Raw genomic sequence first — 27321 nt, 5'->3', positions numbered from 1 at the left:
AGGGAGTCTGAGTTGAACATGGCAACCACAAAGCAAAACAGGAAGTGTCGTCTGGCGGGAAGTTCGCTTGAAACTTTTTAGAAACACAACAGCGATAAAGTTATAATATTACGGAGTAATTTACCTTCAACTAATTTAAACAGGATGCCCAGGATTAAATGCAACTAGATAATCGATAAGTAGAAGTAAAATAAAAATAATAACGTTCATAAACTTACTGAGATTTACGAGATAGATTTCTAGCTTATTCTACAGTTGCTAGCCACTTGTGTCAATCTGTGGGTGGACAATGAAAGCAGAAATGGATAAAATTGTCTCACTGTCAGATGAAGAAAATATCCCCGAACTACAGAAATACCTTTCAACCCTGACCGATGACCAGGTAAGTTATTTTACAAACTAAGGGCGACACATTTGGAATTCCAAAGTCATGTCTGTTTTACCTATAAAATACTCTTACTATCTATCACACAATGTTTAGCTCACCAACACGATTACCAATAGTGCACTGAAGGGCAAGAAGGTTGGGACCATAATAAAAGGCATATTTAAAGGTTTGTACACATTCATTCTTGTAAGTGAAACATCGCAAGATAGCTAAGGTAATATAATTCACTCATACACCATGTCAGAATCATTTAACATATATGCATAACTTCTGCTTGATGATAAGGTATGTAATAAATGTATAGTTTGTGCTTGTTGTTTAGGTTCTCCACCCAGCTCCACTGCTGGGGCAAATCGTAGACTTCTCCTGTATCAGCACTGCATCCCTCTGTGTGAGTCTGGGGATCTTCAGACTGAGGTGGCAGCAGATATCATTGGGTTGCTTATGCTGGAGGTATTTATGTTATACAGAAGTTATTATAGATTTGATGTACGCTATATCCAAATATGTTGATTTCATGTAACTGGTTGATTAAATCAAATAAGTGTGTTTTGGAACTACGCTTTTGGGTCTACTTGATTTTTGTGCTTGTAACAGGTTTTTTTTGTCCTGATCTGACTTGCAATCCTATAATTTATAACTACTTGAATTAGATAAGTAGAAATATATTGTGACACTTTCTTTTTTTCATATGAATGAGAATGATTGTTTTAATCTAATACACAGACTCATACACTATCCGGGCCATCTCTTGCAACACTGGGGTCTCTTTTTGTTGATGCCATCAAAGTGGGGAAAATGAGCAGTGGGAAATCTCTGGAACTGTTTCCTACAGTTCTTACTGCACTTGCAGCATGTGAAGCCTTGTCTTATGGCAAAGGTACTTTGTGATCAACATTGTTGTCTAACCTAATATCACATATGTCACAATCTATAAGGTCTAAAACACAATTTTTTATTATAACTTTAGGGGAACTCAGTGGTGAGGAGTATAAGAAGCAGCTGATTAACAGCCTCTGCTCGAGCAGGTGAGGACATGTCGCATTTGATATATATAGTGATATGCTAATATATATTGTAGTATTTTGGCAGTATTTTATTATTTAGATGCCTTCATGCCTAATTTATTAGAAATTACATGGTCATGTAATGAAAGGGATTATGATGAAGTACCTCAGTGCCAACGTCTTATGTTCTGTTTTAGTCCAATTACCAGTTTGTGATGTAGAGATGAAATGATTTGCAGATGACTGAAAAATATTTTTATTTACATTACATGGTCTTTTTCATGCAGATGGGATCCACAGTGTGTCATCCACTTGACAACCATGTTTAGGTAGGACTTTGTTATTTTAAGTTCATTGCATGCTTTAACATATTTCTGTTTCCATCATAATAGAATTTATTTCAATATTGGTGTATTTTACATTTTTTTAGTTCCTTTTAAAATGTTTTACTGTGTCTGCCTCATTTTAGGGATGTGCCTTTGTCATCAGAGGAGTTGCAGTTTGTGGTGGAGAAAGTATTGAGGATGTTCAACAAACTAGATCTGCAGGAGATCCCGCCGCTGGTTTACCAGCTGCTGCTTTTGTCTGCAAAGGTGTGTGACAGTGTGTCTTCAACAACACATTATGTTTCTGTTTGTGTTAGTCATCTAAATGCCGGTCTTGTTCTTTGTCTGTTAGGGTTGTAAGAAACAAGTCCTGGACGGAATCGTAGGTTATTTTAAGGAGCAGGACGCTCGCCAAGAAGAGGAGCAGAAACATGGAGAGTGAGTGTTTCATATACTGCAAGTGGGATTTACTATAGTCACAATACATCTTTCTGTAAACTTTCCATTTACTGACTGTCTGTTTTTTTGTTTGTTTGTTTTTTTTAACTTGTACATCCGCTTCTCAGCAGCCTGGATCTAGAGGTTCAGTCTATTCCACAGGACCAGCTAAGGCATGTAGAGGGCACTGCTATCCTCCACATAGTCTTTGCTATAAGACTAGACCATGAGCTTGCAAGGGAATTTCTTAAAGGCTTTAAGGTTATGTATAATATCGCTCATCTGTTTGTTGTTTTAATAGTTTGAGAATTGTTTGTTATATTTGTACGGATAGTCTGTGTCATAGATATTGATTTTCATTTTGGCAGACATCGTATGCAGACTTGTGTCCTTTCAGTGTTGCCCTGTTGCTCTCAGTGGCACGTATCCAGCGTTATGAAGAGCAGGTTAGAAATCTGCACTACACACTACTTCCCGTACTCAGTAGAGTCTTAATTCATGTTATCTTTCCTATTCATTTGTGTTAATCATTTCATTTTTGATGATGATGATTTTTTTGGAAGGTATTTGAACTTTTGAAAGGGGCCATCATCAAGAGCTTCAAGGACGAGCAGCTACAACAGGGGTCAAAGTTACTACAGGACCTCCTACCCGGGCACTGCAGTGTGGCTCAGATGATACTGGATACAGTCCAGAACAGGTAAGAAGAGCAAAATGTTGATTTATGTATTCTATTTGATACCTTCAACAGAAAAACTTGATGTGTTTCTTTCTCCATGATTTCTTTCAAAATAAGGTAATGCCCCTCTGTGGCAGCTCGTGGTCTGTGGTGCCGATGCAGGGGAGGGGGACGCACCTGAGCGGCATCTGCAATCACCTCTCTCCAGCATAAAGAGTTTGTTCTGGGTGCTGTCAGTTGTTGTTGGTATGTGTCAAGCTGTGAGCTCTGCAGCTCACAGCCTGCCAAAACCCAGGAGGGGGGCCACGGCAGACCCAGGACCAGAGCTGACAGCCACACAGCGAGAGCAGGCGGCAGTGTCACGCCGCCAACAGGAAGAACTCCAGGACCGGATCGAGCGTGGGGTGCAGGTGATTGAGAATCTTGGATCTGGTCCTGGCTGACACCGCCGCGACCCCCACCAGCATTCCCCGACGGCATGGGAGTGGAGGAGGGCCGGGCTGTTCAGGCTCCCCGGATAAAGGCACTGTAGCAAGCACACGGTGACATGTACATGCTGTTCAGCATACTTTATTCACCACTTTTCTCGCGGTTGCTGTACACACACACACACACACACAGTCAGCTGCAGCTCCGCAGCTCACAGCCCAACACATACCAACAACAACAACTGACAGGACCCAGTACAGACTCTTTATGCCGACGAGGTGTGATTGCGGATGCCCCTCAAGTTTATCCGCCTCCCCTGCAGCGGCACCGCAGACCACACCGCGCTACACCCTCAACAAAAATAAATGACATGGTACAACACAAACAGTATTTGTATTTTAACCTCTCACATGAGGTCTACGTTTCCATCCGTATAGTGTGTTCGGATGGGATCATGTTACCCAAGGGCTAGTGCAGCTGGGCTTCTTCCTGATGGATGCATTTGGACCCAAACCTGGACCATTTGGCAAGACCACAGAAGGCTCTCTAGCTGTAGCCCGAACACCAACTCAACAAGCGTGTAAGCTAGGAGGACAGGTGCTACTCCAGGGCTTTAAGGTAACATTTTTTGTTAAAATTTTATGCTATGAAGTATTGTAAATAAAGGATTTTCAATGTCATGCAAATATTGTGTATTTTATGTCTTTAACAGATGCATGAGCCTATCAGGGGAGAGATATTGGAGCAGGTCTTAAATCGACTAGTCACAAAGACAGCCTCACCTGTCAGTCATTTCTTAGGTAACACAACCTCTAGACAGCAGGGTTAAGTTATAGATGCACAGCAGCATTTTTTGACTTTATAGACTATGTTTTGACAGTTTTTTTTTGTTTTTTTTTTGTTTTTTTTATTCTTGTGTTTTAATGTTTTTTTTTCTTCTTCAGACCTTTTCTCTGATATTGTGGTCTCTGCCCCAATGATCCTTCTGGAGTCATCCTCTAAGGTGACAGAGACGTTTGACCACTTGTCATACCTGCCTTTGGCCACCGTTCAAGGTCTACTCAAAGCTGTCCAGGTACCTAAACAGGCCAACAGATACACATAAATGCTCTAGAGGTTTCTATTGTGTAATCGTTGGTTTCTGTTTAATCTTCAGCCCCTGCTCAAGGTCAGCATGTCCTTAAAAGATGCTTTAATTTTAGTTCTTCGCAAGGCCATGTTTTCCAGGTTTGTATTACTTTATTCTTAACACAGCTTTAAAGTGCAATTAAAGAAGGGTGGCTTATACTAACCAACCCCCTTACTTGACTCTACTAGCCAACTGGATGGTCGGAAGTCTGCAGTTACAGGCTTCTTGTTGCTTCTGAAGAACTTCAAAGTGTTGGGCAGCTTGGCCTCGAGTCAGTGTAGCCAGGCAATCTCCTCCAGTCAGGTACAGTTGCAGTAAAACTCTGTATACTTTACATACTTGATTCTAGAAAGTGTGCTAGAAACACTCTGCAGGTGTGGAACCGTCTAATTTTTTGGTTTGTCTTTCTGTTACAATTCATAGATCCAAGTGGATGTTCACTCGCGATACAACTCAGCTGCCAATGAAGCATTCTGCTTGGAGATCCTCAGCAGTCTGCGTCGCTGCCTCAGCCAGCAGGCTGATGTGCGCCTCATGCTCTATGAGGTCAGAAGCATTTTTTTAATGTCATGTCTTATTATGTTTATCAGTGTGAAGAAAGGGCTAGAGACGTGAACCTGGGATAGTTAGTGGATACATTTTACAAAGGGTGTTGAATATGAAGCTGGCAGGCATAAGAAAAGAGAAATACTACAGAGAAGGTTCATAGATGTAGTGAAGGAGGACATGAAGGGGGACGGTGTGAAAGAGGTGGATGCTAAGATGGAGACAGATGATCTGCTGTGGTGATCCCTAAAGGGAAAAACAAATCTGAGTTAACCTCTACTCTTTCGTTATTTATGTGTATAGATATGGTTTAGCTGTAAAAATGTTACTTTCATACTGAAAAAGAAAATTCTTGTGGTTTTTAAGGGTTTTTTTGATGTTCTTCGTCGTAACTCGCAACTTGCAAGCTCCATCATGCAGACCCTTTTGTCACAGGTATGTATATGTATGAGTTAACTGCATGCTGTCTTAGTTATAATGGACTTGATGATGTATCAGAAGCTTGCTTGTCCTTAGCTGAAGCGGTACTACGAGCCTGAACAAGACCTCCTGCCCCCAGTGAAACTGGAACCATGCATCACTGCTCACGGAGACCAAGTCTACCTCCAGGAGCCTCTGGTACACTTGTGTGCACTGTACCATATTTGCAAGTTGTTTTATTTCGACTGATATGCGAGCTATAAATAGTGTTATGTTTCAGGCCCATCTGCTGAGCTGTACTGTACATTGCTTGATGTGGCTGCAAAACACACGCCAGTCAGCCAACCCCAATGGCGATGACAGTGATGGTGATGAGGAAGAGGAGGAAGGATACCGGTCGGACCTACATGCTATTCTAGAGAGTATGACAAGACGCATGATCAAGTGCGAACTAGAAGACTTTGAACTGGTATGTCTTGAGATCAAGAGCAAGCAGCTTCTTTGTCCTTAGCAGATTTCAGATTATTCTGCTCTTCCTTGCTTTTACGTTGGCTCTGAACCTTGGTCTGTTCCAATATTGCTAAGTCTTATAATGTGTGTATACTGATCAGGACAAGTCGGCTGAGTTTTCAATGGGATCCAGTGTTGGAGTGAAGAATAATATCTATGCTGTGCTGGTGATGGGAGTGTATGAGGTCCTCATGGAGTACAACTTTATCAAAGCCAACTACAGGTAACAAGCACCTGTTTTTGAATTGTGCATTTTGAGAAAGTGTTGTTGTGTTACACAGTTGAATTTATAAACCCACAGCAACTGTTCAGGTCACTACGTTTACTGACTGATACACAGAGCCAGCACTCCCCCTATAGCTGATTTCATTGAAGTAACACAAAAATACTTGGATCTTTACCAAAATAAAAGTTTAACAAAGTTAATCATCCTAATTTAATTATGCATCATACAAAACATATGCCATATTATGCAGCGAGGATTTCTTTTTATAATTTACCATTGTATCTTCCCCCGTTTCTTGCAGTAAAAGGTGCTTTGAGGAGATCATCGAGCTGTTCAGCCGTTACCACAAGCTGTCTGAGATCCTGAAGGAGAAGTCTGGAAAGGGTCGGGTGCCCTCACACAAGACCCCCCGCAGTTTATTCTCAATGGGCATCATATCAACATCAATCACTGTGCTCTTCAGGTAAATGGTTTCTTTAGCGTTGCTTACATGGACTACTACTAGATCTGTGGAATTTAATAAAATCAGTTATTTATAGTTTGCAGCTAATTGTAGGCACTCTGATTGTTTAAATCTATTCATTAAAATGCTAATTAGAAATACTATGCAAACTTGGAAAGTCAAATTCCATGGATAAGAATTAGAAATGGTAAATCAGATCAAATCTTCTTTTGCAGGGATAACACTCAGAGCAGAGAGGAGGCTCTCTCAGTACTTCGTTCAAATGGAGAGTTTGTGCGTTATATACTGAGCGTGGTTGTGCAGAAGATCCAGCAGCTGGATGAAACGGGACACACAGACGGCCCAGATGGACAGAACGCAGACAAGACTTTCCGCTTCCTCTGTGACATGACCAGGTAGAAATCTCTTGGGCTAAATGACAGCACACGATTTGTTTATTATAATACTTATAGGACCAAAAATGAGAATAAACGATCTCTGTCTATGTCTCTTTATAGTGTCCTGATGTGGCGTTACACGAACATCCCCAGCGTGGTTGAGGAGGGGGGAAAGAAGGAGAAGCGCTCCAGTTTGTCTCAGCTGTGTCTGGAGGGTTTGCTCAGGATCTTCACAACCTGCCAACAACGCTACCCAAACAAGATGGCCCAGCTGCTCTCTACCATGGGTTGGACAAGCAGTGAAAAAGCAGTACATTTTGTAGCAACAAAAAATATACAGGAATTAATCATTATGTGTTTCTTTGAAATGATGCAGAAAATGGCACAGAGCAAGATGACGAAGGCGATGTTGTAGAGATGAACTACTTTTACATCCGACAGTTTCAGGTGCTTCTGATTTAACACTAAATAATACAAGAAAACTGTGTTTATTAAGTATGACATGTTTGCTAAAATCCAGTTTTCTTTGCCCGTCAACAGAGGGCGCTGTTCACACAGTTAAGTGGCGGTGAGGAAGACTTTAACAGCAAAGAGGCTCAGCTTCTGATCAGCATCCTAAGCGTACTCTCGCGCCAGCTAAAGCCCTCCTCCCAGCAGGTAAATTTATTTTTAAATGCACTCCACCGAACAAATTAACATACTCCTGTTCTAATTCACTATTATCTAATTAACAGTTTGTTCAGATGATCACGTGGACTGTGAAAATCTGCAAAGAGACCAGTTTTGGTAAGTTATAGTTTACTTAACCTCTGTGTCTATATTAGGTGCATATTAGGTGCCATTTCCTGATGTGTGTGTATGTGTGTGGGGGTTTTCTCTCCCTTTAGAGGATTCTGCCTTCTGTAAGGGGCTGCTCTCTCTCCTCTTCAACCTTCATGTTCTTTATAAGAGTCCTGTAGGCCTACTGCTGGAGCTCTGCCAAGACATCCACAGCGTACTGGGAGATATTGATCAGGTACGAACAATTTTTCTTTGCAGTGTTCAGAGCACAATTTGGCATTAAACTATACTGATACTGTTATTACTGCAACTCATTTAATTATATAAAACTGCACACACAGCTAGAGTTGATCGACAGACTATATTGCCAAAAGTATTCATTCACTCATCCAGATCATTGAATTCAGGTGTTCCAATCACTTCCACGCCCACAGCTGTATGAAATCCAGCACCTAGACATGCAGACTGCTTCTACAAACATTTGTGAGAGAAAGGGTTGCTCTCAGGAGCCACCCGTGCAACAAGTCCAGCTGTGAAATCTCCTTGCCAGCATATATTCAATTGTGAACTGTTACTGGTGTTTTATCAAAAAATGACTGGGATTGGGAAGTAGTTGGCCACGTAAAATCATAGAGCAGCGTCAGCGGATAATGAGGCACATAGTGCGCAGAGGTCGGCAACTTTCTCAACATTGATCACTACGGACCTCCAAACTTCAGATAAGCTCTGGAAGATTTGTAGAGAGCTTCATGGAATGGGTTTCAGTGACCAAACAGCTGCATCCAAGCCTTACATCACCAAGTGCAATGCAAAGCATCATATGTAGTGGTGTAAAGCACGTCACCACTGGAATCTAGAGCAGTGGTGACGTGTTCACTGGAGTGACAAATCAGGCTTCTCCGTCTGGCAATCCATCAGACAAGTCTGGGTTTGGCGGTGGTATGGTGCATGCCAAGACATTTTAGACAGTTTCATCCTCCGAACTTTTTGGGAAAAGTTTGGGGCTGGCCCCTTTCTGTTCCAGCATGACTCCATACCTGTCCATAAAGGCATGGATGAGCCAGTTTGGTGAGAATCTGACTGGCCTTCAGAGTCCTGACCTAAACCCAAGAGAACATCTTTTGAATGAATTGGAGCAGAGATGGCGAGCAGGCCTTCTTGTTCAACATCAGTGTCTGACCTCACAAATCCACTTCTGGAAGAATGCTCAAAATTCTTATAAACATACTCCCAAACCTTCTGAAAGCCTTCTCAGATGAGGTGAAGCTGTTATAGCTGCAAAGCTGGGCCAACATCATTTCAGACATTATGGATTAAGAATGAAATGTCACTCAAGTTCATATGAAAGAATTTAATGATCAAACAAGTTAAACAAGACTATTTTAAATCCAAGTTTCTTTCCCACAGTACACTGATGACTGTAACCTTCATACACCCACATTAAAGTGCATTTGTGAACTGATTTCTTTTGTTTTCCTGTCTCAGGATGTGGAGGTGGAAAAGCAGTCCAATTTTGCCATTGTCAACATGAAAACTGCTTCAACAGCAGCAGTAAGTGTTGGTTTTCTGACTGACTGGCTGTGAGAGTTATGCCTTTGCTTATCCTGCTCACCACCTTCTTCATGTTAATGTCTTGTCCCAGCTGCTGGTCCTGTCTCAGGTTGACAGAGTGCTTGATGAAGTGGACTGGCTTATTGCCAGGAAGAAAAGTCAGACAGCTTCTGACAAATTGGGCTGTGGTAAGAAGCCTTTCACACTGATGCTCACTTTGATTAATGCTGAGGAGGAAGAGATGCATTTGTCAGCAAGTGGGGCTAAAATGCAAGTGATGCTGTGTTTCATAAATGTGTAGGTGAAGCCACACAGACTGCAGGTCGGCAGGACCCAGTTGAGAAAGCAGTGACGCTGCAGCTTGGGACTCTCTTAACAGCGCTAAGTGAGCTGGTCCAGACGGCCTTGCTGCTGGGCACCTGCACCGTTACACTGTTAAGAGAACTGACCCGCACGTATACCATCCTCACCACGCTGGTCAAATATGTGTGTATTTGTCAACTTGATGTTCTGAGTGAAAATGTCAGGGCAACTTGCAGAGTGTAACATTACATTATCTTCATTTTACTTTAGTATATCCAGGTGTGTGCCAGCCAGCACGGGTCGCTGCCAGCTCGCTTTGAGAAGCTGGTGAGTCCAAGCTACTGTCACCTAGCTCAAATTTTCCTGTATAGATCTAACGTCATACTAACTCTTTCATATTTGCAGGTCAAACTATCTGGCTCCCACCTAACACCACAGTGCTATTCTTTTATCACATATGCTCAGGTATTAGCATGGTTCAGTTTGTCCAGCTCCGTTGCATTAATGTTTTGTTGTTACAGAAATGACACAAGATGCTTTTTATTCCTCTTAGAGTGGAGACATCAGTGGTGGAGGTGCAGATGACAAAAAGAAAAAGAGAAGGAATGACGTGAACACCGGTGCTTCTGTAAGGCCTCTTGTAAATTTAATGAATGAGGACTGAACAATACAAATTTTGTTTTTAGAATAATGAAATATATGCATACAAAGAAATATAAACAAGTCTGTTATGTTTTTCCTCTTGGAAGGCAAAACTTTTGCGTGAGACTAAAGCTATCCCCAACCTGATCTTCAGCATTGAGCAGTATGAGAAGTATCTCATCACACTCTCAAAGAAATCAAAGGTTTGTGTAAATATTGAAAAAATATATACATTTTTTAAAAACTCTGCAGGCCTCTGGACACTGTAAAATCTAGCTGCATGTTTTTCCAGGTAAACTTGATGCAGTATATGAAGCTGAGCACTTCGAGAGATTTCCGCATCAATGCCGCTACTCTGGATGCAGCCCTGCAGGAACAGGATGACAGTCAGGTGGTAAGCGCTAGCTCAGCTCCACAGGAGCTTCAATACTGTTCAACATACACAACAGCCTCTTCTCTCCACTTTTACTTTATTATACGAGTCCATAAAACTGACTCCATATCCACACTGTTCCCACGGTTGAAATGTGCATGTAGCTTGATGCTTTGAATGCTCTGAGCTAAAAGTAGATCATTTTTCCCTTCAACACGATCTCTTTGTTTGTTTGTCTTTGTTCTTCCATTGCTCTCAGACCACAGAGTCACAGGACACCACCGAGACACAAGAACCCAAACAGAAGAAGAGGAAACAGTGAGGTCATACTGGGCACCACTGCTACACACACGCACACACGTCCAGACTGCAGCAGCGGGTGAATGGAGTCCTGGCAGTTGTATGTTTGGAATAAAAGCTGTCTGGTCCACAAAGAGCTATCTCCCTTTGTTTAGAGAGCCTTTAGTGATGTCGATGATTTGGTAGATGTCCAAGGCCTCACCTGTGGAAAGTTTGCACACATTATTTAGTATTCTGATTGTGTTCCTCAAGTTCACTTTATCAAAAAGCCTTCTTGCATTTCCAACCACAGTTTATATCTGTCTTTGTCTTGATTACATTAAAATAGTCATTTCTAATTTGGCTTATTTAGAAATTTGAAACTTATTTGATTTACTTCCTTTCAGGAATTCTCGTGATAAACAAGCTGTGCTGTTGATTTTCTTAAAATTCTTGAAGACTAACTGAATACTGTGTGGTCATGCTAAGAGGTGGATTTAATTACTTTCCATATACATTATTGTATTTTAAAGAGATGTTTAGTCCAACTTTTGTAAGGTGTTGTTTTAAAACAAATTGGTCTGTACACGAGCATTTTTGTAGCTTTAAGTGCTAGAGCTAAATTGCATGTTCTTGCGTCTGAATTTGTTACATTTAGATTTTGTAATGAGACAAGCTGTCCTGTCTTTCCTGTGCACTTTGTATAAGAAACATTTGTATAATAAATATACTACTCTTAATGTTGGAAGAAGGCTGGTGATGGTGTGCAGAACTCACCAGGCGGTAGACCATACTTTCGTTCCACACCTGTGGGGTTAGAGGGAGTCACACAGTCCATGTTGACCTCCTTCCTCAAACACTGATCAATGTCAACTGCACTGAAGAAGGCTACAGACTGGGGAAGGTCCTGCATGCCTAAAGCATGAGCAAACATACTCCTGCAGGAAGAGAAACACAGTAACCATCCATTATAGAGCACACAGTTTGTCAGTGAGAATATACGGTCAGCTAAGAGCACACCTTGTAAGGAGGTTTGTGATTTGAAGTGCCAGAGCTGCTCGGTAACAGTCTTCACTGCGGACCAGGTACCGCACCTCATCATGGATGCTGATGCAGAAGCGGCCATCAATGTTATACTCCTCAATGAGCCACTTCATGACCACCAACATCAGATGGAGGTAGTCCACTGCAGAGCTCTGAACCACCCAGTTCACTCTGCTGGTGATAAACTGAAAGGAGACATTAATGAAGAGTTTATTTTGCCATTTAGAGCACTCTGACTGACCTCTTGAGTAATGCATTGGTCGTTTGTTGTATTGGCAAAACATGCATATCCCTTTAAATACTCAGATTAAATCATATATATATATATTATACTCCTGTTGCCAGCTTTAGTCAATCACCTCATCTTTAACCGCATTGGGCTCCAGTGCTCTGCTGATCCTGCAGCCTAGAACAGGAGTGGCCGGGTTCTTTGAATGGGCTATACTCTCCAGCTTATTGAACATGTCCGACTCAGTACCTCCAGCCCACAGACGCTTCCCAACAATATCCCATCTTTTCCGTCGAGAACTGAGATGGTGTCAGGAGCACAAAAAAAGCAAAATTAAAGAGGAGAGCACCTGAGAGGAGGATATTCAGGGACAGTAAATGGGTTATTGCAAGCCAGGCACTTGTGAATGTTTGTATTTTGCGTTCTCACGATTGTGAAGCCACTCTAGTGATCCTCCGCAATTCTTGGAGGGAGACGCTTCCATCTTCCTCCCGCTCCACATCTATACCCAGTTCATTCACCAGCCACTCGCCGTCCTCTGACAAATGATATCTGACAAATACAAACACCTGTCTTTTTATAGCAGATTACCACCTTAAACATTGTGCAGTAGAACAAAAACAGAAGAAAACCATTAATCAACATATAAACATTACCTGATGCTGCTGAAGTGAAGCAGAGCAAAGTTACGCAGGTTTAATTAGAGACACAGTTAAGTGTTTTGCAACTTTGCAAAATTTTAAAAAGTTTAAATGTCTTCAATATTGAACAGCAGAAATGAGGCTTTCTTGTCGGAAGTCAAATTTAAATTAAAAAAAACAAAAAACAGCGGCCGACAGCGCTGTACATAACGGTAGACTTGTGCGTAATAAGCAAGCGAATAATGCAGAAAACAGATTTTTAGATAAGAAACTGTTCTTGAAGTGCACTGAGAGAGAGAGAGCTGTGCACGAAGTGTCATTTTACCGTGGCGGAAGCAAAACAGCAAAAGTAAGAGGGAATACATGACGATGTTTATGTGAAGCGAAATGTGAAGCGTAGTTTGGATCTTCTTTTGCTGCTGGTTCAGTCAAATTTGGTTGGAGAGAGACAAAGCCTACAGCTCCAGAATCTACCGCAAAAAAACCCCACGTAAACACAATGCACGGACCCACCGACGCATCAGAATCTGTGAGCTGTCGGCATGACGGCGTGTACGTGCAGTCGGGTGAGAAAGCCAAACTCTCACTGATTCTTATCCGTCGGCGGTTCCGCACTTTGTGTTTAGGTCTTCATGCTGAATCCGTGTACCTGCTCTCATTTGCATTTTTAGCTGTTTGGTGGTTGTCAAAATTTTGTGAGGTTTAACCTGAGATTCTGGCGTTTCGGACAAAATAAATTTATATTTAAGAATCAATTCAGGATTTTAATGAATCGTTATCGCGTTATTCAAGCTAGAATCGAGTTTAATCGGAAAACTGATGATCAAAACCCACCCCTACGTTGAACTTACCTGCGTATACCTTTTGTTAGGGCATACATCTGTCTGGCCTTACTGGCAGCTTCTGTCTGACTGAGGCGGTGGTTGAACTGCATGAGCAACCTCTCAGCAAAGGGCTGCCCTGCGCCATATATGCGTCCATAGTTAAACACCTTTGCGTGCTCTCGGCTGATGCCCACAGTATCAGCGGTACGGCTGTGCAGGTCAGTGCCTTCACTCTTTTTTCCCTGGAGGGTCATCCAGCCAAATGCTGTACAACCTAAACCACAGAGAGACATATGCAGCATTATCATTAAAGGAAGACACATAACAAAGTCTCCTTCTGTAGATTTCTTTAGAACCAAACCTGTCATACCGTGCATGCCTGCAAAGTGAGCCTCTCCAAGCACTGCGGCAATCCACAACTCTTGTGAATCTACATCTGCTCCTATCAGGTGATATCCAGGTGGTACCTGCACCATGGCCTTTAGCTCACTGCCTACCCGATCCCGCTGTTGACACAGAATAAAGCCCATACAGAATTGCTCTAGTGTCTGGTCAGTATTTTCAGACTTATCCAGATTAGCGTGTCGGCTCTGCTTCTTACCCGTGCATTACTGGCAGTCAACCACGTCGGCTCCACAGCTCTACGTGTTACCGTTCCAGCAGTAACGACCTGAGGTAATATGGCACCATACTGGCCCTCCTCATCAAAATCTTTGTGTCTTTGGGGAAATGTTACATTCATTACCCTCATTACTTTATCTCTAATCAATCAATCTTTTCTTTTTTTTAAAAATATTAGACAAACCTGCTGACAGAACGGGGAAGCTCTACTTTTCTGAGCCACAGCACCATCTGAGAACTACGAGAAGACCTTTTAGCATTACTAAAGTTTATTTGTTATTGAATTACTTTGATTAACTCTGATGGGAGTACCTTATACGTTTATGGGCATTCCTCCAGAAAGACATCATTTTGTTGATTTCCAGAGCTCGTGTTGCATTGGTGCCACCTCTTCCTGCTCTCAGAGTGCCATCCTCCATCTTGGACAGGAAGTCCTTGGAGAACGGACTGCCGACATTGTTGTGATTGCCATCCTTTAAACACAAATAATTGGTCACAAGGTAAAAATAGCTTGGTGGAACAACACTGTGCCTATGATATATATTAATAATATAAATTCACCTTATGAGGTAATTTGAAAAACCAGCAACCTGGTATATCGACATCATTGTAGGGGCCGTTTCCATGGTGATAATGGCAATGACTCCCCTCTTTCATATAATGTGGATCTGTAGACTATTGTTGGTAAAGAATACAAAGTATGTTATAAACAAATCATAGTGAAACACTAAACCTGACACGATAGGTGTAATTTAAACTTACAAGCCTGTGCACTCACCCTGTTTTTGTTCTTCTCTGCACTTTTTCTCATTCTGAGGGCGTTTTCCTCCATCTGGCTTTCCAGGGAACTTAATTCCTCCACCTATACATGACAATAAGAAAAAAACATTATTAAGGTAGATGTGTTATCCGTTCAGAGCACGTAGCCCCGATGAATCAACTCCAACCGCAATCACATGTATTACTGTTGATACTGAAGAAAAGGTCTAAATTTGATGAAAGATTTTTGCAAATTCCAACAGTCTGTAGTGCATGTGGTATCTGTTTGAAGCATGTTGCAATATTCTATGCAAAATTCTCCAAACATGATGGTATATTATGTACCTTTGTCCACACCGTGCTGTCTGTTAACATGAGGTCATCTGAAGGGATTGAGTCCAGATAGTCCGGTCGCTCCTTGCTATGCTGCTCACAGTACTCTTTGTACACACTTTCAATAGCTCTGTGAAAAACAACAAAACTTTAATACACTGTTAAAAATCTCCAGCCATCAATGATCGTCCTGCTAAGATCAGGTCATGATGTGAAAGCACCCTGCCATGTTTTTACTTTGAGAGCAGTATGTGATTCACCTGTGGGGACACACGGGCCCGGCGTTTTCCTCCTGGGAATCAAGGTTATCCCTGCGTCCAGGTACCAGATACCCCCACCCGTGTTTCTCTGTGTAATGCAAGGGGAAACCATCCCAAGTCAAACCCATCAGTTTAGGTGTCAGTCGCATTTGCAGGCTGATCAGACTGGCTCCAGGTGACCAGCTGTCGTCAGACATCTTCTCACACAGCTTACGATACCACCTAAAGAAGAAAATGAGGAAAAAGAACTGACTTACACCATCAGTGGGAAACAGAACTGGAAATGGCTCCGTGGTGTGTGTGATAGCGATCTTACCCTGGATGTGCAGGTAGATGCTGCCTTCTCTTTGGAAGTCGATTCACTGTTTCTTTTAGGTTCTCAACAGCTAGCCGGCTGGGGCGAGGGCCTTCCATCTCTTCTTCAGATGGTGGACCTGGGTCTAATATAACACAACTGAATTATCTGTTACTTTATTAATAGTCTGTGTGCACTGTAGATATTAGGGGTGCAACGATACTCGTATCGATATTGAACCGTTCGATACAGTGCTTTCGGTTCGGTATGCATATATATGAACAATACAAAATTTGTAATTTATTTTATCAACTTTCCTTCTGATGATGCTGTCTGTGTTGAGCGCTCAGTGAATCTGTGTTCGACTACTCCGCCTAGGCTGCACTGTCGAGTGCAGATCCACTGAGCGTTCAACACAGACAGCATCGTCAGAAGGAAGAGCGCAGGGCAAGCGTTTGGAATTATTTTGGTTTTCATGTGAAGTATGACCCTGAAGGTAAGCGCGTCATGGACTAAAGTAAAACAGTATGTTGGATGTGCCACGCAATGCTCAATTACATGGGTGGGAACTAGTGTGTTAGCGCAGTTAGCTCATTAACGTGTTGGCCGTCTAGCCCCATGCAGGGGTAGCTCGTTAACGGAGATTTGCCGTGTTGTGGCGTTAACGTCATTTCAACGAGATTAACGCTGACAGCACTAGTGGGAACACAACGAATATGACTGCACATTTACGCCGACATCATCCTAGTGCAAAGACAAGTGGAAGCACAAAAAACAACAAGCATGCATGCTACAAACTTTACCCGAGTCATTTAGACCGCCGTTAGCACATGATTCTCCTTATGGGGACCTGATATGTTTAATATTGTGGCGAGCTCAGACAAGGAGGAGACGGAGGTATCGTTTGGTCTTGCTTCCCGTGAGCTAGCCAGGGAGCACAGCCGTTTATTGACATCTGCAGAAGAACACTGCCGCTAGCTAACTGCTCAGCGCAGCAACCGCACAGCAACAACAACAACAACAACACACAGGGCGCCCTCTGACCCCGGAAGGACACACCGTCGCAGCGAAAAGGCGTCACCCGTCACTATGGCAACATAAACAAAACATAACTGTACAAACAGAACCCCGAACAGCCCTGACCCGCTACACAGCCCCCACCTAAGGGGTCAGTCGTCCCCGACGACCCCATTGCCCCACACAAAGTCCTGCAAATGTCCAGGTGCCTTCTTTTGGCGCACCGGCCGGTCACGACCGGCGGGGGAAAAGTCACTCGGGTCAGAACATGGGGTGCCACCATCATCCCACTTCTGACACCAATGTGGCGAGCTCAGACAACGAGGAGACGGATGTGTCGTTTGGTCTTGCTTCCCGTGAGCTAGCCAGGGAGCACAGCCGTTTATTGACATCTGCAGAAGAACACTGCCGCTAGCTAACTGCTCAGCGCGGCAACCGCACAACAACAACAACAACAACAACACACAGGGCGCCCTCTGACCCCAGAAGGACACACCGTCGCAGCGAGAGCGCGTCACCCGTCACTATGGCAACATAAACAAAACATAACTGTACAAACAGAACCCTGAACAGCCCTGACCCGCTACAATATGCTGCTGAGAATATAGCCCAGAAGAAGCGTATAGTATAGCTTTTATTTTGGAAAGAGACATTTCTCTGTAATAAACTCTCTTTTCCAAAGATGAGTGATTCCTCAATCAGATACAGGTGTTACCGCGCCAGATCCGCTGCCCCGAACCGTAATAAGGAAACCTCTGGCAGTTACTTGAAGGTTCCGTAACTGACTCGTAGCCGGCAACAGCTTACTATACAGGTCAACTCCGCTAGCAAAAAGATCGAAGGAGGCGTAGGAAACTGCTTCACCGAACTTTATTTCTTCTCTAAGGCACGAACACCGCGTACAGTGGGCTGAAACAGTTTACTCACAGCGAGCATCGCCGACACAACTCTGGCTGTCGAGGGAGTTATTATATTCCTTTTATTTATTTTCTTTTCGTCTCTTCTGTAGCTAACCGTTACTTTTCCCCTGCTCCGCTCTCTCTCTTCACACACACACCAGACAGTCCCGCTACACACATCCCGAATACATTTCCCATCAGGCTTCATCCTTAAAGGGCCATGCCTGTAACACAGGGCTTGCAAAATCGCTAGCCCGACGTCCCGGGGCTAGCGATTTTTCCAGTCGTACTACCAAAATCTATCTCTGCCCTGCCCGTCGGGCTATTGTAGGAAGGAAAAATATATGTCAATGCTTTTGCATTCTTTCGGAAATGTAGCTGGGTAATTATGTCATTGGCATCGGTGAGCCACTGTCAATATGTGACATATTGAAATCGCGTTTGAATTTGCGCTTGTTTTTTGCTTTCACTTTACAAATGTCCAGGTGCCTTCTTTTGGCGCACCGGCCGGTCACGACCGGCGGGGGAAAAGTCACTCGGGTCAGAACATGGGGTGCCACCATCATCCCACTTCTGACACCAATGTGGCGAGCTCAGACAACGAGGAGACGGATGTGTCGTTTGGTCTTGCTTCCCGTGAGCTAGCCAGGGAGCACAGCCGTTTATTGACATCTGCAGAAGAACACTGCCGCTAGCTAACTGCTCAGCGCAGCAACCGCACAGCAACAACAACAACACACAGGGCGCCCTCTGACCCCGGAAGGACACACCGTCGCAGCGAGAGCGCGTCACCCGTCACTATGGCAACATAAACAAAACATAACTGTACAAACAGAACCCCGAACAGCCCTGACCCGCTACAATATGCTGCCGAGAATATAGCCCAGAAGAAGCGTATAGTATAGCTTTTATTTTGGAAAGAGCCATTTCTCTGTAATAAACTCTCTTTTCCAAAGATGAGTGATTCCTCAATCAGATACAGGGCTTGCAAAATCGCTAGCCCGATGTCCCGGGGCTAGCGATTTTTTTCAGTCGGGCTACCAAAATCTATCTCTGCCCTGCCCATCGGGCTATTGTAGGAGGGAGAAATATATGTCAATGCTTTTGCATTCTTTCGGAAATGTAGCTGGGTAATTATGTCATTGGCATCGGTGAGCCACTGTCAATATGTGACATATTGAAATCGCATTTGAATTTGCGCTTGTTTTTTGCTTTCACTTTGCAATCGCGCGAACTGTGTATAGAGAGCGACAGCACTGATTGGTGAGTGATGATAATTTGCGCACCAATTCCTCTGACATCGTCTTATTAATCGTTAGCTTACTATGCAAACATGACAAGTGAAATCTCCCGCAGCAAGCTTAAACATATGAGAGGTTGATCGTGCAGAGAATCGCTGACCGTTATGCGTGTGTGTGTAAAAGCAGCAGGATATATATTTTAGTTCTGCTGAGCCAAATAAGAGAGGTCAGGGTGAAGAAGTGACAGCCAAAGAAAAGCTTACCACAAAACGGAAAAGTTATGACAAATCAGACTATAAGGCAAAAAGAAAGTGCAGCTTTATGGTTTCATGGACAAAAGAATTTCTGTGGCTGCAATATGACGAGCTATATAACCGGGGCTGCACATAAGTGGTCCGCAGGTGCGCATTCGCTGTCAAAAAAACCCCCAAAAACGCGCACAAGATATGAAGTTGCAACGCGTGTTTGCATACATAAGATTTTCTGGAGGAGGACAGACATTTGTTTAAAACTCTTAAAGATGTCGAAGAAGCTCCTTTAAGCAATTACTTTGGTGTTCTCTACCTCCAAAGAAATGTCAGAAGGAGTCCGAACCACAAAAGAAGCGCGTATTCTCGGAAAAGTGGTTGCAGGAGGTGAGCTGGCTTCAAACAAATGATGAACGCACAGAGATGTGGTGCAGAATGTGCCGTGAAAATCCCACTCTAGCGGACAAAAACAGTGCTTTTTATATGGACGCAAACGCGTCTTGCAACTTCTTATCTGGTGCACGTCTTTTATTTTGACAGCGAATGCGCACATGCGGACCACTTATGTGCACCCGTGTAAATAACATAATGTTCTGCCGGGTGTGTTGTTGGTTTTCTCTCGATTTCTGAGTCGACAAGCGCCTTTGTTACTGGGACCAGTCATTTTAAGAAAGGCCCCCATTAGAAGCCATGAGAAATGCAAGAAATGCATTATTGCTCAGTCTGCAATATCTTTCCCAGAACAAACACCAATTGCAAATAACATACTAAAAACAAACCTGAAAAATCTGTTTAGAACAGCGTACTATGTTGCAAAGAGTGAACTACCACTGGCAAAATTTAGCAGTCTTTGCAAACTTCAAAAAGCAAATGGCCTAGATCTTGGTTCCACTTGTTTCTTACCCGTGACTTCAGCGGAAATTTCAAATTCAGGATCTGACACAGACTGATTCATGTCCTACACAGTTCTTACAAGTTCATAGAAATTTCTGTTCAATTAGAACCAAGTATTTGAGTTGATGATTGTAATTTTTATACATGTTGTAATTTGTTTTTCAACAATTTTTTGATTGATGTTTTGTTTCCTTTACAATATTATACATTAAAGTATAATATTGTAAAGGAAACAAAACATCAATCAAAAAATTGCTCTCTTTTTTATTCGGGCTACTTACATTTATTTTGGGCTACCAAAAACTGAAGAGTCCCTGCCCGAAAGGCTACCAGGGATTTTGAAATTTTGAGAGCCCTGAGATATATTTATTTTTTTAATTACTTTTGTTTCAGCAACATTAAATTTAAAAACTGTACTTTTGAGTTAAAATATATATTTATAATTTTAATAAATGACAAATTAAAAAGGCATGAACATTTTTTTTGTATCGAAAAAATATCGAACCGTGACACCAAAGTATCGAACCGAACCGAACCGTGAATTTTGTGTATCGTTGCACCCCTAGTAGATATATCATACCAATTACACAAATATTCTGAATTAGTGTCTGAGCTCAGACCTTCCTCCCAGTCTGGAAGAGGAGTGGCGATTTGTTTGTCATCTGCTTTTTTGGAGCCTTTCTTCTTGCTGGCTGCAACTTTCTTCTGCTTGAACTCCTGCACGTCCCAATCAAGATCCCAAAGCCAGGGGTCTTCTTTGTATCTTAGTATAAACACACAAACCTTATGCAGTGTAAATGCTTTTAAAAGAACCTTCAAAGCTTGACATAAATCAGTGCTGGTCTCACCTGTCATTCTCCAGAAGCTGACATGCATCATCCGCTAGAATCATTAGAGACTTCTTCATCTCTCTCTGAAGCTCTTCATAAACATCTTGAGAATCTTCCAGGTATCGCCCCCAGTTTTGATTGACAGGAAGGTAGCTCACACCCATCTCCAGCATCCCTGCAAGCGTCACTGGATGAGGGCACCTTATAAAAACACAGCAGAGACAACACAATTATACAATGCTGTGTTGTGTACATTTGTACACAGAAGATAAAGATGACTATAAAATAGCTTTGGGTTGGGATTTGCTGACCTCTCCATGAAGAGGGGCAGCTGCTCTGTGAAGACCTCATGTGTGGCCTTAACGTCAAGGGCGCAGTATTGCATTAACTCCTGTAGGTGTCAGCAAAATCACATTTATTTTGCCTAAGTGTCCATTCAGGCCAAATGCAAGATCTAACAAATGGTTCACATTAATCAGACACACATTTTGCCACATATCTGACCTGGAAATTGTTTCTGACATCCGTCATGCTCCCCTTCACAAAGGTCTCTCTGGCTTCTTTCTGCAGTGGCGGCCCTCCCACATACAGAGCATGGACATCAGCCAGGTTGTTAATGCTGCTAATATTCACCCAGTCCCAGGAGCCGATCTGTGCACACAACATCATGTCACACTTATGCCAAGAGCCTTCCAAATACCAAATGATAGCCTCAAAATATTACGTAGGTGAACTGTAGTAGAAAAGGACAAACCATTGGGCCCTCGTGTTTCTTCCCAGCTTTCTTAATGTGTTCCTTGACCTCCTGAAGACCCCTCTTTTTACCCAACTTACTGGCCATCCACAGTGTGCGCTGGAAGCCGGTTAGCCCTGAAATGGCCATGTGAAGGCTCATGGTGTCCATGAAGCGCACCTTTGAACCCTTATGGAAGCGAATACAAACATACAAAAGCTACTGGGCATTATAGTGATTCATACAAAAAGAAGTGACCAAAGGATTTTATAAAGTGAGGAGTAAAAACGACATGTGAGGAATAGGATGTAAACCTTTAATAGGTACTGCTCCTTAATGTGAGCCCGGTCAAAGCTGACATTGTGGCCCACAATCAGTCTCTCCTTCCATTTACCCCCTGGAGGGCGAGCAGAGTTGAAAGGTGTCTCTAGCGGAATGAGATCAGCAAGGGTCAGGTGGTTTGACCAGGAGTATCGCTCTTCAATCAGACGCTTACTGCACCATGAGTACCTAGAAAAATAGGACACAGAGATCACTGAGGCACGTACCAGTTATCTTTAAAACTTTTTATTGTTAGCAATTGTTGAATGGAAGACACAATGTTTTAAGTATGAAACAACTACAACAACATAAGAATAAAGCAAATGAATGGATTGTTCTATACAACCCTGTCCCATTTTTGCTCATTTCTTACCAGTTGGTTGGAGAAACAGCAACAGCCAGAGTGGGACACTGTCCCTCTGTTGTGCACACCTCCACATCAAACACGAGAGCTGACTCATCTGGAAAATCTACTTTCTGACTCTCCCCAGTGGGCCCATAGCGTGTCCAGCCGACCTCCCAGCTCCATTCCTGAGGCATGGGTGGTAGATCTGCCAGTTTCAGCTTGGTGGCAGCCTCAAGGTAGGGAAGGCTCTGTGTCTGGGCCAAGTGACAGAAGTGCTCGTCAATGTCATTGCCATACATTTTGGGGAGTTTCAGGTCGACATCGGGCAACAGTGAGGTGTCCTTTCCCCACAGCTGGTGTTTCTGTAAGTGCCTTATGCTGCGCTGTACAGCCTCCTCTCTGTATTCTGGCTCCAGCCCTCGAAAGATCTGTTCGTGAAGACCTTTTGACAGCATCTGGATGTTAAGGGGGTTCAGGCGGGTTTGTGTGGAGTCCTCGCCCTGAAGTATGTGAGGCTTGGTGGAGCAGAAGCCACGTAGACTCATCCATTGTAAAGAGATACGAGTCCTCTTCAGAGGACAGCGTAACACATGCAGCATCACCTCATGTGGACTTCTCACTCGAGCTGGAAGACATTGATTCAAAACTTAATTGACATGACACTGATCAATCGTGATAAGACAGCGTGACGGAGGCAAACTGAGACGTAATGCAGCTTTATCTAGGCACCACAGAGCCTCTATACACGATTAAATGTGTACTTTCCTACTGCTGAGTGTCTTACAGCCTTCTCTGTGGTTTTGTGAGCCTCTATTATCACTTGCTTGCACTTTGATATTTCACTCAGGTGTTACTAAAATGTGTATAAATTAACTAAACTTTTGCAATAATGCTGCTAGACACAGATGAAACGTGAACTACGTAGCTAATTCTATCATTTTACCCACCGAATGATAAACGTAGAATGCTGGTTGCCTCACCTTTTCATATTATTGTAGCTGTTGCACTACCGACCCTTCAACGCATGTTTACTTGGCGAACACATGACGCTACGCTAACGTTTCAGTAATTTAGCAAAAGGCAGTTTTTAATCTAACTATGTTTTATTACAAAAGCAACCCAGCTGATCTGTTTTATCGTGTTATGTATCCGAAAACATATTTTTGAAATCATTACAGAATGAATTATAGCTACCTTAGCATTCCTTCTCGTGGGGTTGTATGCCTAAAGCCAAACAAATCGTTAGCGCCACCGTGCGGGCTGGATGACTTATTTTTCTAGCAGTGGTATGTCAGAAAGAACTGATTGAATGAACACAGCGGACAGCGATTCGATTACGTAGCATGGATATCGCTAGAATATTCATTTTAAAAAGTGCTCTACACGAATACCACAGGGACTATGAAGAAAATGTTAAAAATGCAAAATACTGATAATGAGATCGCAATATGGGCCGCGTGGCCTAATGGATAAGGCGTCTGACTTCGGATCAGAAGATTGCAGGTTCGAGTCCTGCCGCGGTCGTATATTTTTGTTTGTTTTGTTCATTCGGAATTGCTATTTTAATTGAAGTGTAGCGTAGTTGTCAAAATGTATCGGAAAAACACAAAATATGTAAGGTATGTGAAGAATCAAAGATATTTTAAGCCCAGTTTCCTGATGTGGATTTAAAAAAGTAGCCAGTGTCGCTGTCGGTCTTATTTCACTGCAACACCTGGCTCGTTTCAGTGTTCAAATACAGCCATGCAAAACTGGTATTTGCTTGGTAGATTTTGATTTGTACATATCTCAGATCACGGTGCCAGTGGAGATCTTTTTTGATTATTGTCCTTGTCGAGATTGTATTACAAACCCTCGGGTGATTTAAACAGTTTTTAGCAGACGATGGCGGATGCAACTGAGGATGTCGAGCTGGACTTTGCAGCTGACGAGCAGGAGAGGGCGCGGAGAAGCGCAGTCATAAGGTGCACTGCAGGAAATATCAACACAACAGCTGTTTTATCTTCCATAGTGTCTTTTCAGCTTTGCATTATTAGGTTTTTTGTTTTTTTGAAAACTTGTTGAGCAAAAAAAAAAAAAAAAAAAAGCTGGTGCAAATCCCTGGACAGATGGAAAGATCACTGGTACATCTCAGGGCCAACATAGAGACAGGAAACAGTTGACACTCTTACATGATCTAATACTTATTTGTCTTTCCTGAACAGGTTTACTCTTAAAGTTAACTCCATTCTGGGAGAGTGAATGTTGAGTAGCTTCTCCTCAGCTCTGTTGAGAATCATTAAAGCGATGGTTAGGACTTCCAGCCAATCAATCAATCAATCAATCAATTGAAATAGACTATTATGGATTTTAAAATAATATGGTTTTCATCAGTACCCATTTTCACTTGTATCAACTCTAAAATCAGGAGATTAACTAGGCTAACTAATTATTTTCTTCTTCTATTGTCTCTTTTTTTTTGCCATAATTTTCAGGTAACCTATTTGAAAACAGCGTAGTAAAACTGGAAATTCTTTTTTGGTGTGCCACCCCAATATTTTTATTATGGCCACCCCATGAAGCAATTCTGGAGGTGCCCCTGGTCTTCTCATTTGGCAAACTCTAATTTCAGGATTTCAGAGGGTAGAAACATAGTCAACACCTGTTTTTAATCCCGTCCAGCATGTAACGAAAACAGATATTTTCTGTATGCAGTTGTACTTTGGGGGCTGTGTAGCTGATAGAGCTTTAGTTTAAATATAAATCACTAGCTGTTAGAGTACCAGGCATAAAAGTATCAGTTCAGACTATAACAGAACTCATGCCTGGACTCTTCAACACTCAGCTCATTGAGCACATTACAAGTGGACATGAATATGGCAGAAAAATGTGGATAAGCATGCGGAGTGCGCTTTTTACGATGCCATAAAACTAACGTGGAACAGTCTAAAATTTTAGATCAGCAGTAAGTGGTAGAAGAAGGCCTAAATGACCAGAGGAACACCTTCCCACCCGATAAAGGTGATCATGTAACTGGATTCATGAGCTGTCTAAGTACCTAAAATGATGCTTCCAAAGCATACATCCATTTCATCCTGAGGGATCATCAGTGGATACCTCAGTTATGGATCTGAATCTCTTTGCTTGATTTAAGGAAAACAGCTCTGAAGTCATAGAAATCACTAGTAGTGGAAGTTTTTTGTGAAGGTTGAAAAGGCTAAATCTACACAAACAAGTGGTGTCAGAAAAACTACTGGAAACATTAACTGGAGATCACAAAGGTCAAAGCAAATAAATACTAAATTGAAACTGGAGGTGGGATAATGTTTACAGACCTTCTATTCACAGAATAAAACCTATCCTGCAGGTTAACTCATTTTGCATGCACACTATCATTTTATGTTTCCATACATGCTCACCTGTATCTGTTTGAAAGCTATCTGCTGACACATCAGGCTTCTCGTTTCCAATCCCTACAATTTTAGACACCCCATGGCCTCCTTTTTCCATTTGTTCTTCCGAGTGGTTGCCATCGTTGTCTATCTGCTGTGTGAGTGGATCAGCAAGAGCTTTGCTTCCTGTTTTCTCCTGATCATAGCTCTGCTCTCGTTTGACTTTTGGTCTGTGAAGGTAAGACATCAAACAGTTTGTGTGATCTAGTTACTTTTCTGTGGCTTTCTTTAACTTTGCAGGATTTAATTGCTCACGCTTGTTTTCAGAATGTGACCGGCCGTCTGCTGGTGGGGCTGCGCTGGTGGAATCAGATTGACGAGGATGGAAAGAGCCTCTGGGTATTTGAGGCCAAAAAAGTAAGAGGGTGTTTTGTGCATTTTGAGCAATAAAAATTAGCGATTTTGATGTGTTAACCCTATAGTGTTTGCTTTCTTATCTGTGTGTATAAGTCCCGGAATAGTAACACTGGAACTGAAGCAGAGGAAAGGATATTCTGGCTGGGCCTTATCATCTGTCCTCTCATCTGGACTTTCTTCTTCTTCACCTCCCTCTTCTCTCTGAAGATTAAATGGCTGGTGAGACTCCCTTTGCTTGCTTTTCTGCATATGTGCTAGATTGCATATTGTCTCTCTCAGACTCATCTGTCTGCCTTCCTCAGTCTGTGGTGGTAGCTAGCATTTCCCTCCAAGCTGCTAACCTTTATGGCTACCTACGCTGCAAGGCAGGCGGGCAGGATGGCCATCCTCCAGACAACCGCTCTTTCACGGGACAGCAGCTCCCCCAGCGTGTGAGTGACTGGCTGCATCATGTAGCATCTGCTGTTGTTCTGTTAACATGCCATTTCACATTAATTTTATGAAGTGCATCTATTTTTTTTCTGTCTTTCAGCCAGATATCATCTTTGGAATATTATAATGCCCCCCCCCCCCCCCCCCCCCAACAACACACACACACACTTGTAAGCTGCCTCTTCCCCAAGATTTCCACTTTCCACAGACCGCATGTTCCCAAATGGCTTTGTGTGCTATGTTGAGCTCCGTTTAATGCTGTGAACTGTTTATTGCACATCCTGTCTGTGGATTGGTGTTGCTATGCTTAATAAAAGATAAATCCACATTACAGTTATTGCTCATGATTTAACACCACACCTCAAAGACTGTCACAAGGTAGGCCAAGGCGCATCAGGGTGAACCAAATCAAACTTTTTTATTAATGTTTTTCACACATAACCTATTGGATTTTTGCATTACTAATAAATATTTAATGCATATATACATAATTTACACTGGCCATTATCAGCCAGTTTTAATAGACTGTCTTTTTTTTAGGCTCAGTGTGCTTGGTCTTTGCATAGGTCAACAAAGTATTTTGAAAAATAAATGACCGTAAAATTTGGAAGGAAACTGAAATGCAGAGGGAGTTAGAGTGAAATCAATTATTGAGAGAGGTTGAGTTAACATTATTTGCTGTAAACACAACTAAAGCACA

The 27321-nt window shown here is 42.6% G+C and overlaps 3 protein-coding genes and 1 non-coding gene across 8 annotated transcripts; 3 read left to right on the top strand and 1 right to left on the bottom strand.

Annotated features, from left to right (window-relative positions):
- Window positions 1–40: 40 nt before the first annotated feature.
- On the top strand, window positions 41–10990 carry fanci (FA complementation group I). 3 transcript variants are annotated; one of them, XM_085461456.1, is made up of 37 exons: window positions 41–382; window positions 482–554; window positions 711–841; window positions 1115–1268; window positions 1359–1416; window positions 1683–1724; window positions 1865–1988; window positions 2074–2159; window positions 2288–2420; window positions 2528–2605; window positions 2723–2859; window positions 3705–3885; window positions 3980–4067; window positions 4212–4342; window positions 4424–4494; window positions 4585–4699; window positions 4820–4942; window positions 5309–5377; window positions 5459–5560; window positions 5643–5831; window positions 5974–6095; window positions 6400–6561; window positions 6777–6956; window positions 7059–7225; window positions 7315–7385; window positions 7479–7595; window positions 7673–7724; window positions 7826–7953; window positions 9204–9269; window positions 9361–9457; window positions 9571–9755; window positions 9843–9899; window positions 9978–10037; window positions 10126–10200; window positions 10322–10417; window positions 10507–10608; window positions 10847–10990. In XM_085461456.1, the coding sequence occupies exons 1-37, from the start codon at window positions 290–292 to the stop codon at window positions 10907–10909; spliced, it is 3978 nt and encodes a 1325-aa protein (XP_085317582.1). In that variant the 5' UTR covers window positions 41–289; the 3' UTR covers window positions 10910–10990. The 3 variants fall into 3 exon arrangements, with proteins under 3 accessions (XP_085317582.1, XP_085317581.1, XP_085317579.1); XM_085461455.1 differs by lacking the exon at window positions 10847–10990 and having other exon boundaries at window positions 2291–2420; window positions 10507–10770; XM_085461453.1 differs by lacking the exon at window positions 10847–10990 and having other exon boundaries at window positions 10507–10770.
- polg (polymerase (DNA directed), gamma) lies at window positions 10197–23678 on the bottom strand. 2 transcript variants are annotated; one of them, XM_085461457.1, is made up of 23 exons: window positions 23596–23678; window positions 22429–23026; window positions 22049–22244; window positions 21756–21923; window positions 21506–21652; window positions 21313–21392; window positions 21020–21202; window positions 20792–20934; window positions 15894–16017; window positions 15578–15799; window positions 15330–15447; window positions 15004–15087; window positions 14787–14900; window positions 14538–14698; window positions 14410–14463; window positions 14206–14323; window positions 13975–14110; window positions 13632–13878; window positions 12569–12691; window positions 12270–12438; window positions 11887–12095; window positions 11644–11804; window positions 10197–11089 (listed from the first exon to the last, which is right to left on the bottom strand). In XM_085461457.1, exons 2-23 carry the CDS (start codon window positions 22998–23000, stop codon window positions 11025–11027), a joined length of 3594 nt encoding a protein of 1197 aa, XP_085317583.1. In that variant the 5' UTR covers window positions 23001–23026; window positions 23596–23678; the 3' UTR covers window positions 10197–11024. The 2 variants fall into 2 exon arrangements, with proteins under 2 accessions (XP_085317583.1, XP_085317584.1); XM_085461458.1 differs by lacking the exon at window positions 23596–23678 and adding an exon at window positions 23382–23464.
- On the top strand, window positions 22574–26760 carry LOC146704358 (Golgi apparatus membrane protein TVP23 homolog A-like). 2 transcript variants are annotated; one of them, XM_085461460.1, is made up of 6 exons: window positions 22574–22637; window positions 25866–26010; window positions 26100–26189; window positions 26283–26408; window positions 26492–26620; window positions 26722–26760. In XM_085461460.1, exons 1-6 carry the CDS (start codon window positions 22594–22596, stop codon window positions 26746–26748), a joined length of 561 nt encoding a protein of 186 aa, XP_085317586.1. In that variant the 5' UTR covers window positions 22574–22593; the 3' UTR covers window positions 26749–26760. The 2 variants fall into 2 exon arrangements, with proteins under 2 accessions (XP_085317586.1, XP_085317585.1); XM_085461459.1 differs by lacking the exon at window positions 22574–22637 and adding an exon at window positions 23769–24365.
- trnar-ucg (transfer RNA arginine (anticodon UCG)) lies at window positions 23853–23925 on the top strand. Its single transcript has one exon. It is a non-coding gene; the product is annotated as a tRNA-Arg (tRNA).
- Window positions 26761–27321: the final 561 nt, after the last annotated feature.

Source organism: Copadichromis virginalis, linkage group LG7 (genome assembly GCF_057382275.1).
Source record: "Copadichromis virginalis isolate Kocher_CV1m ecotype Utaka linkage group LG7, C_Virginalis_male_GT1.1, whole genome shotgun sequence".
Classification (NCBI taxonomy): domain Eukaryota; kingdom Metazoa; phylum Chordata; class Actinopteri; order Cichliformes; family Cichlidae; genus Copadichromis; species Copadichromis virginalis.
The sequence above is the reverse complement of the archived record's forward strand: the minus strand, read 5'-3'. Positions and strand labels throughout refer to the sequence as shown.

Bases quoted from the DNA above. Each gene is read 5' to 3' on its own strand.
- LOC146704358 (XM_085461459.1), top strand. From the start codon at position 24,286: ATGGCGGATGCAACTGAGGATGTCGAGCTGGACTTTGCAGCTGACGAG. The intron at 26,011-26,099 runs GTAAGACATCAA...GCTTGTTTTCAG, and splicing joins TTGACTTTTGGTCTGTGAAG to AATGTGACCGGCCGTCTGCT. The intron at 26,190-26,282 runs GTAAGAGGGTGT...TGTGTGTATAAG, and splicing joins GGGTATTTGAGGCCAAAAAA to TCCCGGAATAGTAACACTGG.
- polg (XM_085461457.1), bottom strand. From the start codon at position 23,000: ATGCTGCATGTGTTACGCTGTCCTCTGAAGAGGACTCGTATCTCTTTA. The intron at 21,924-22,048 runs GTTTACATCCTA...CGCTTCCATAAG, and splicing joins AGGAGCAGTACCTATTAAAG to GGTTCAAAGGTGCGCTTCAT. The intron at 16,018-20,791 runs GTCTGAGCTCAG...GTGTTATATTAG, and splicing joins TCTTCCAGACTGGGAGGAAG to ACCCAGGTCCACCATCTGAA.
- fanci (XM_085461453.1), top strand. From the start codon at position 290: ATGAAAGCAGAAATGGATAAAATTGTCTCACTGTCAGATGAAGAAAAT. The intron at 7,226-7,314 runs GTTGGACAAGCA...GAAATGATGCAG, and splicing joins CCAGCTGCTCTCTACCATGG to AAAATGGCACAGAGCAAGAT. The intron at 10,418-10,506 runs GTTTGTGTAAAT...ATGTTTTTCCAG, and splicing joins CACTCTCAAAGAAATCAAAG to GTAAACTTGATGCAGTATAT.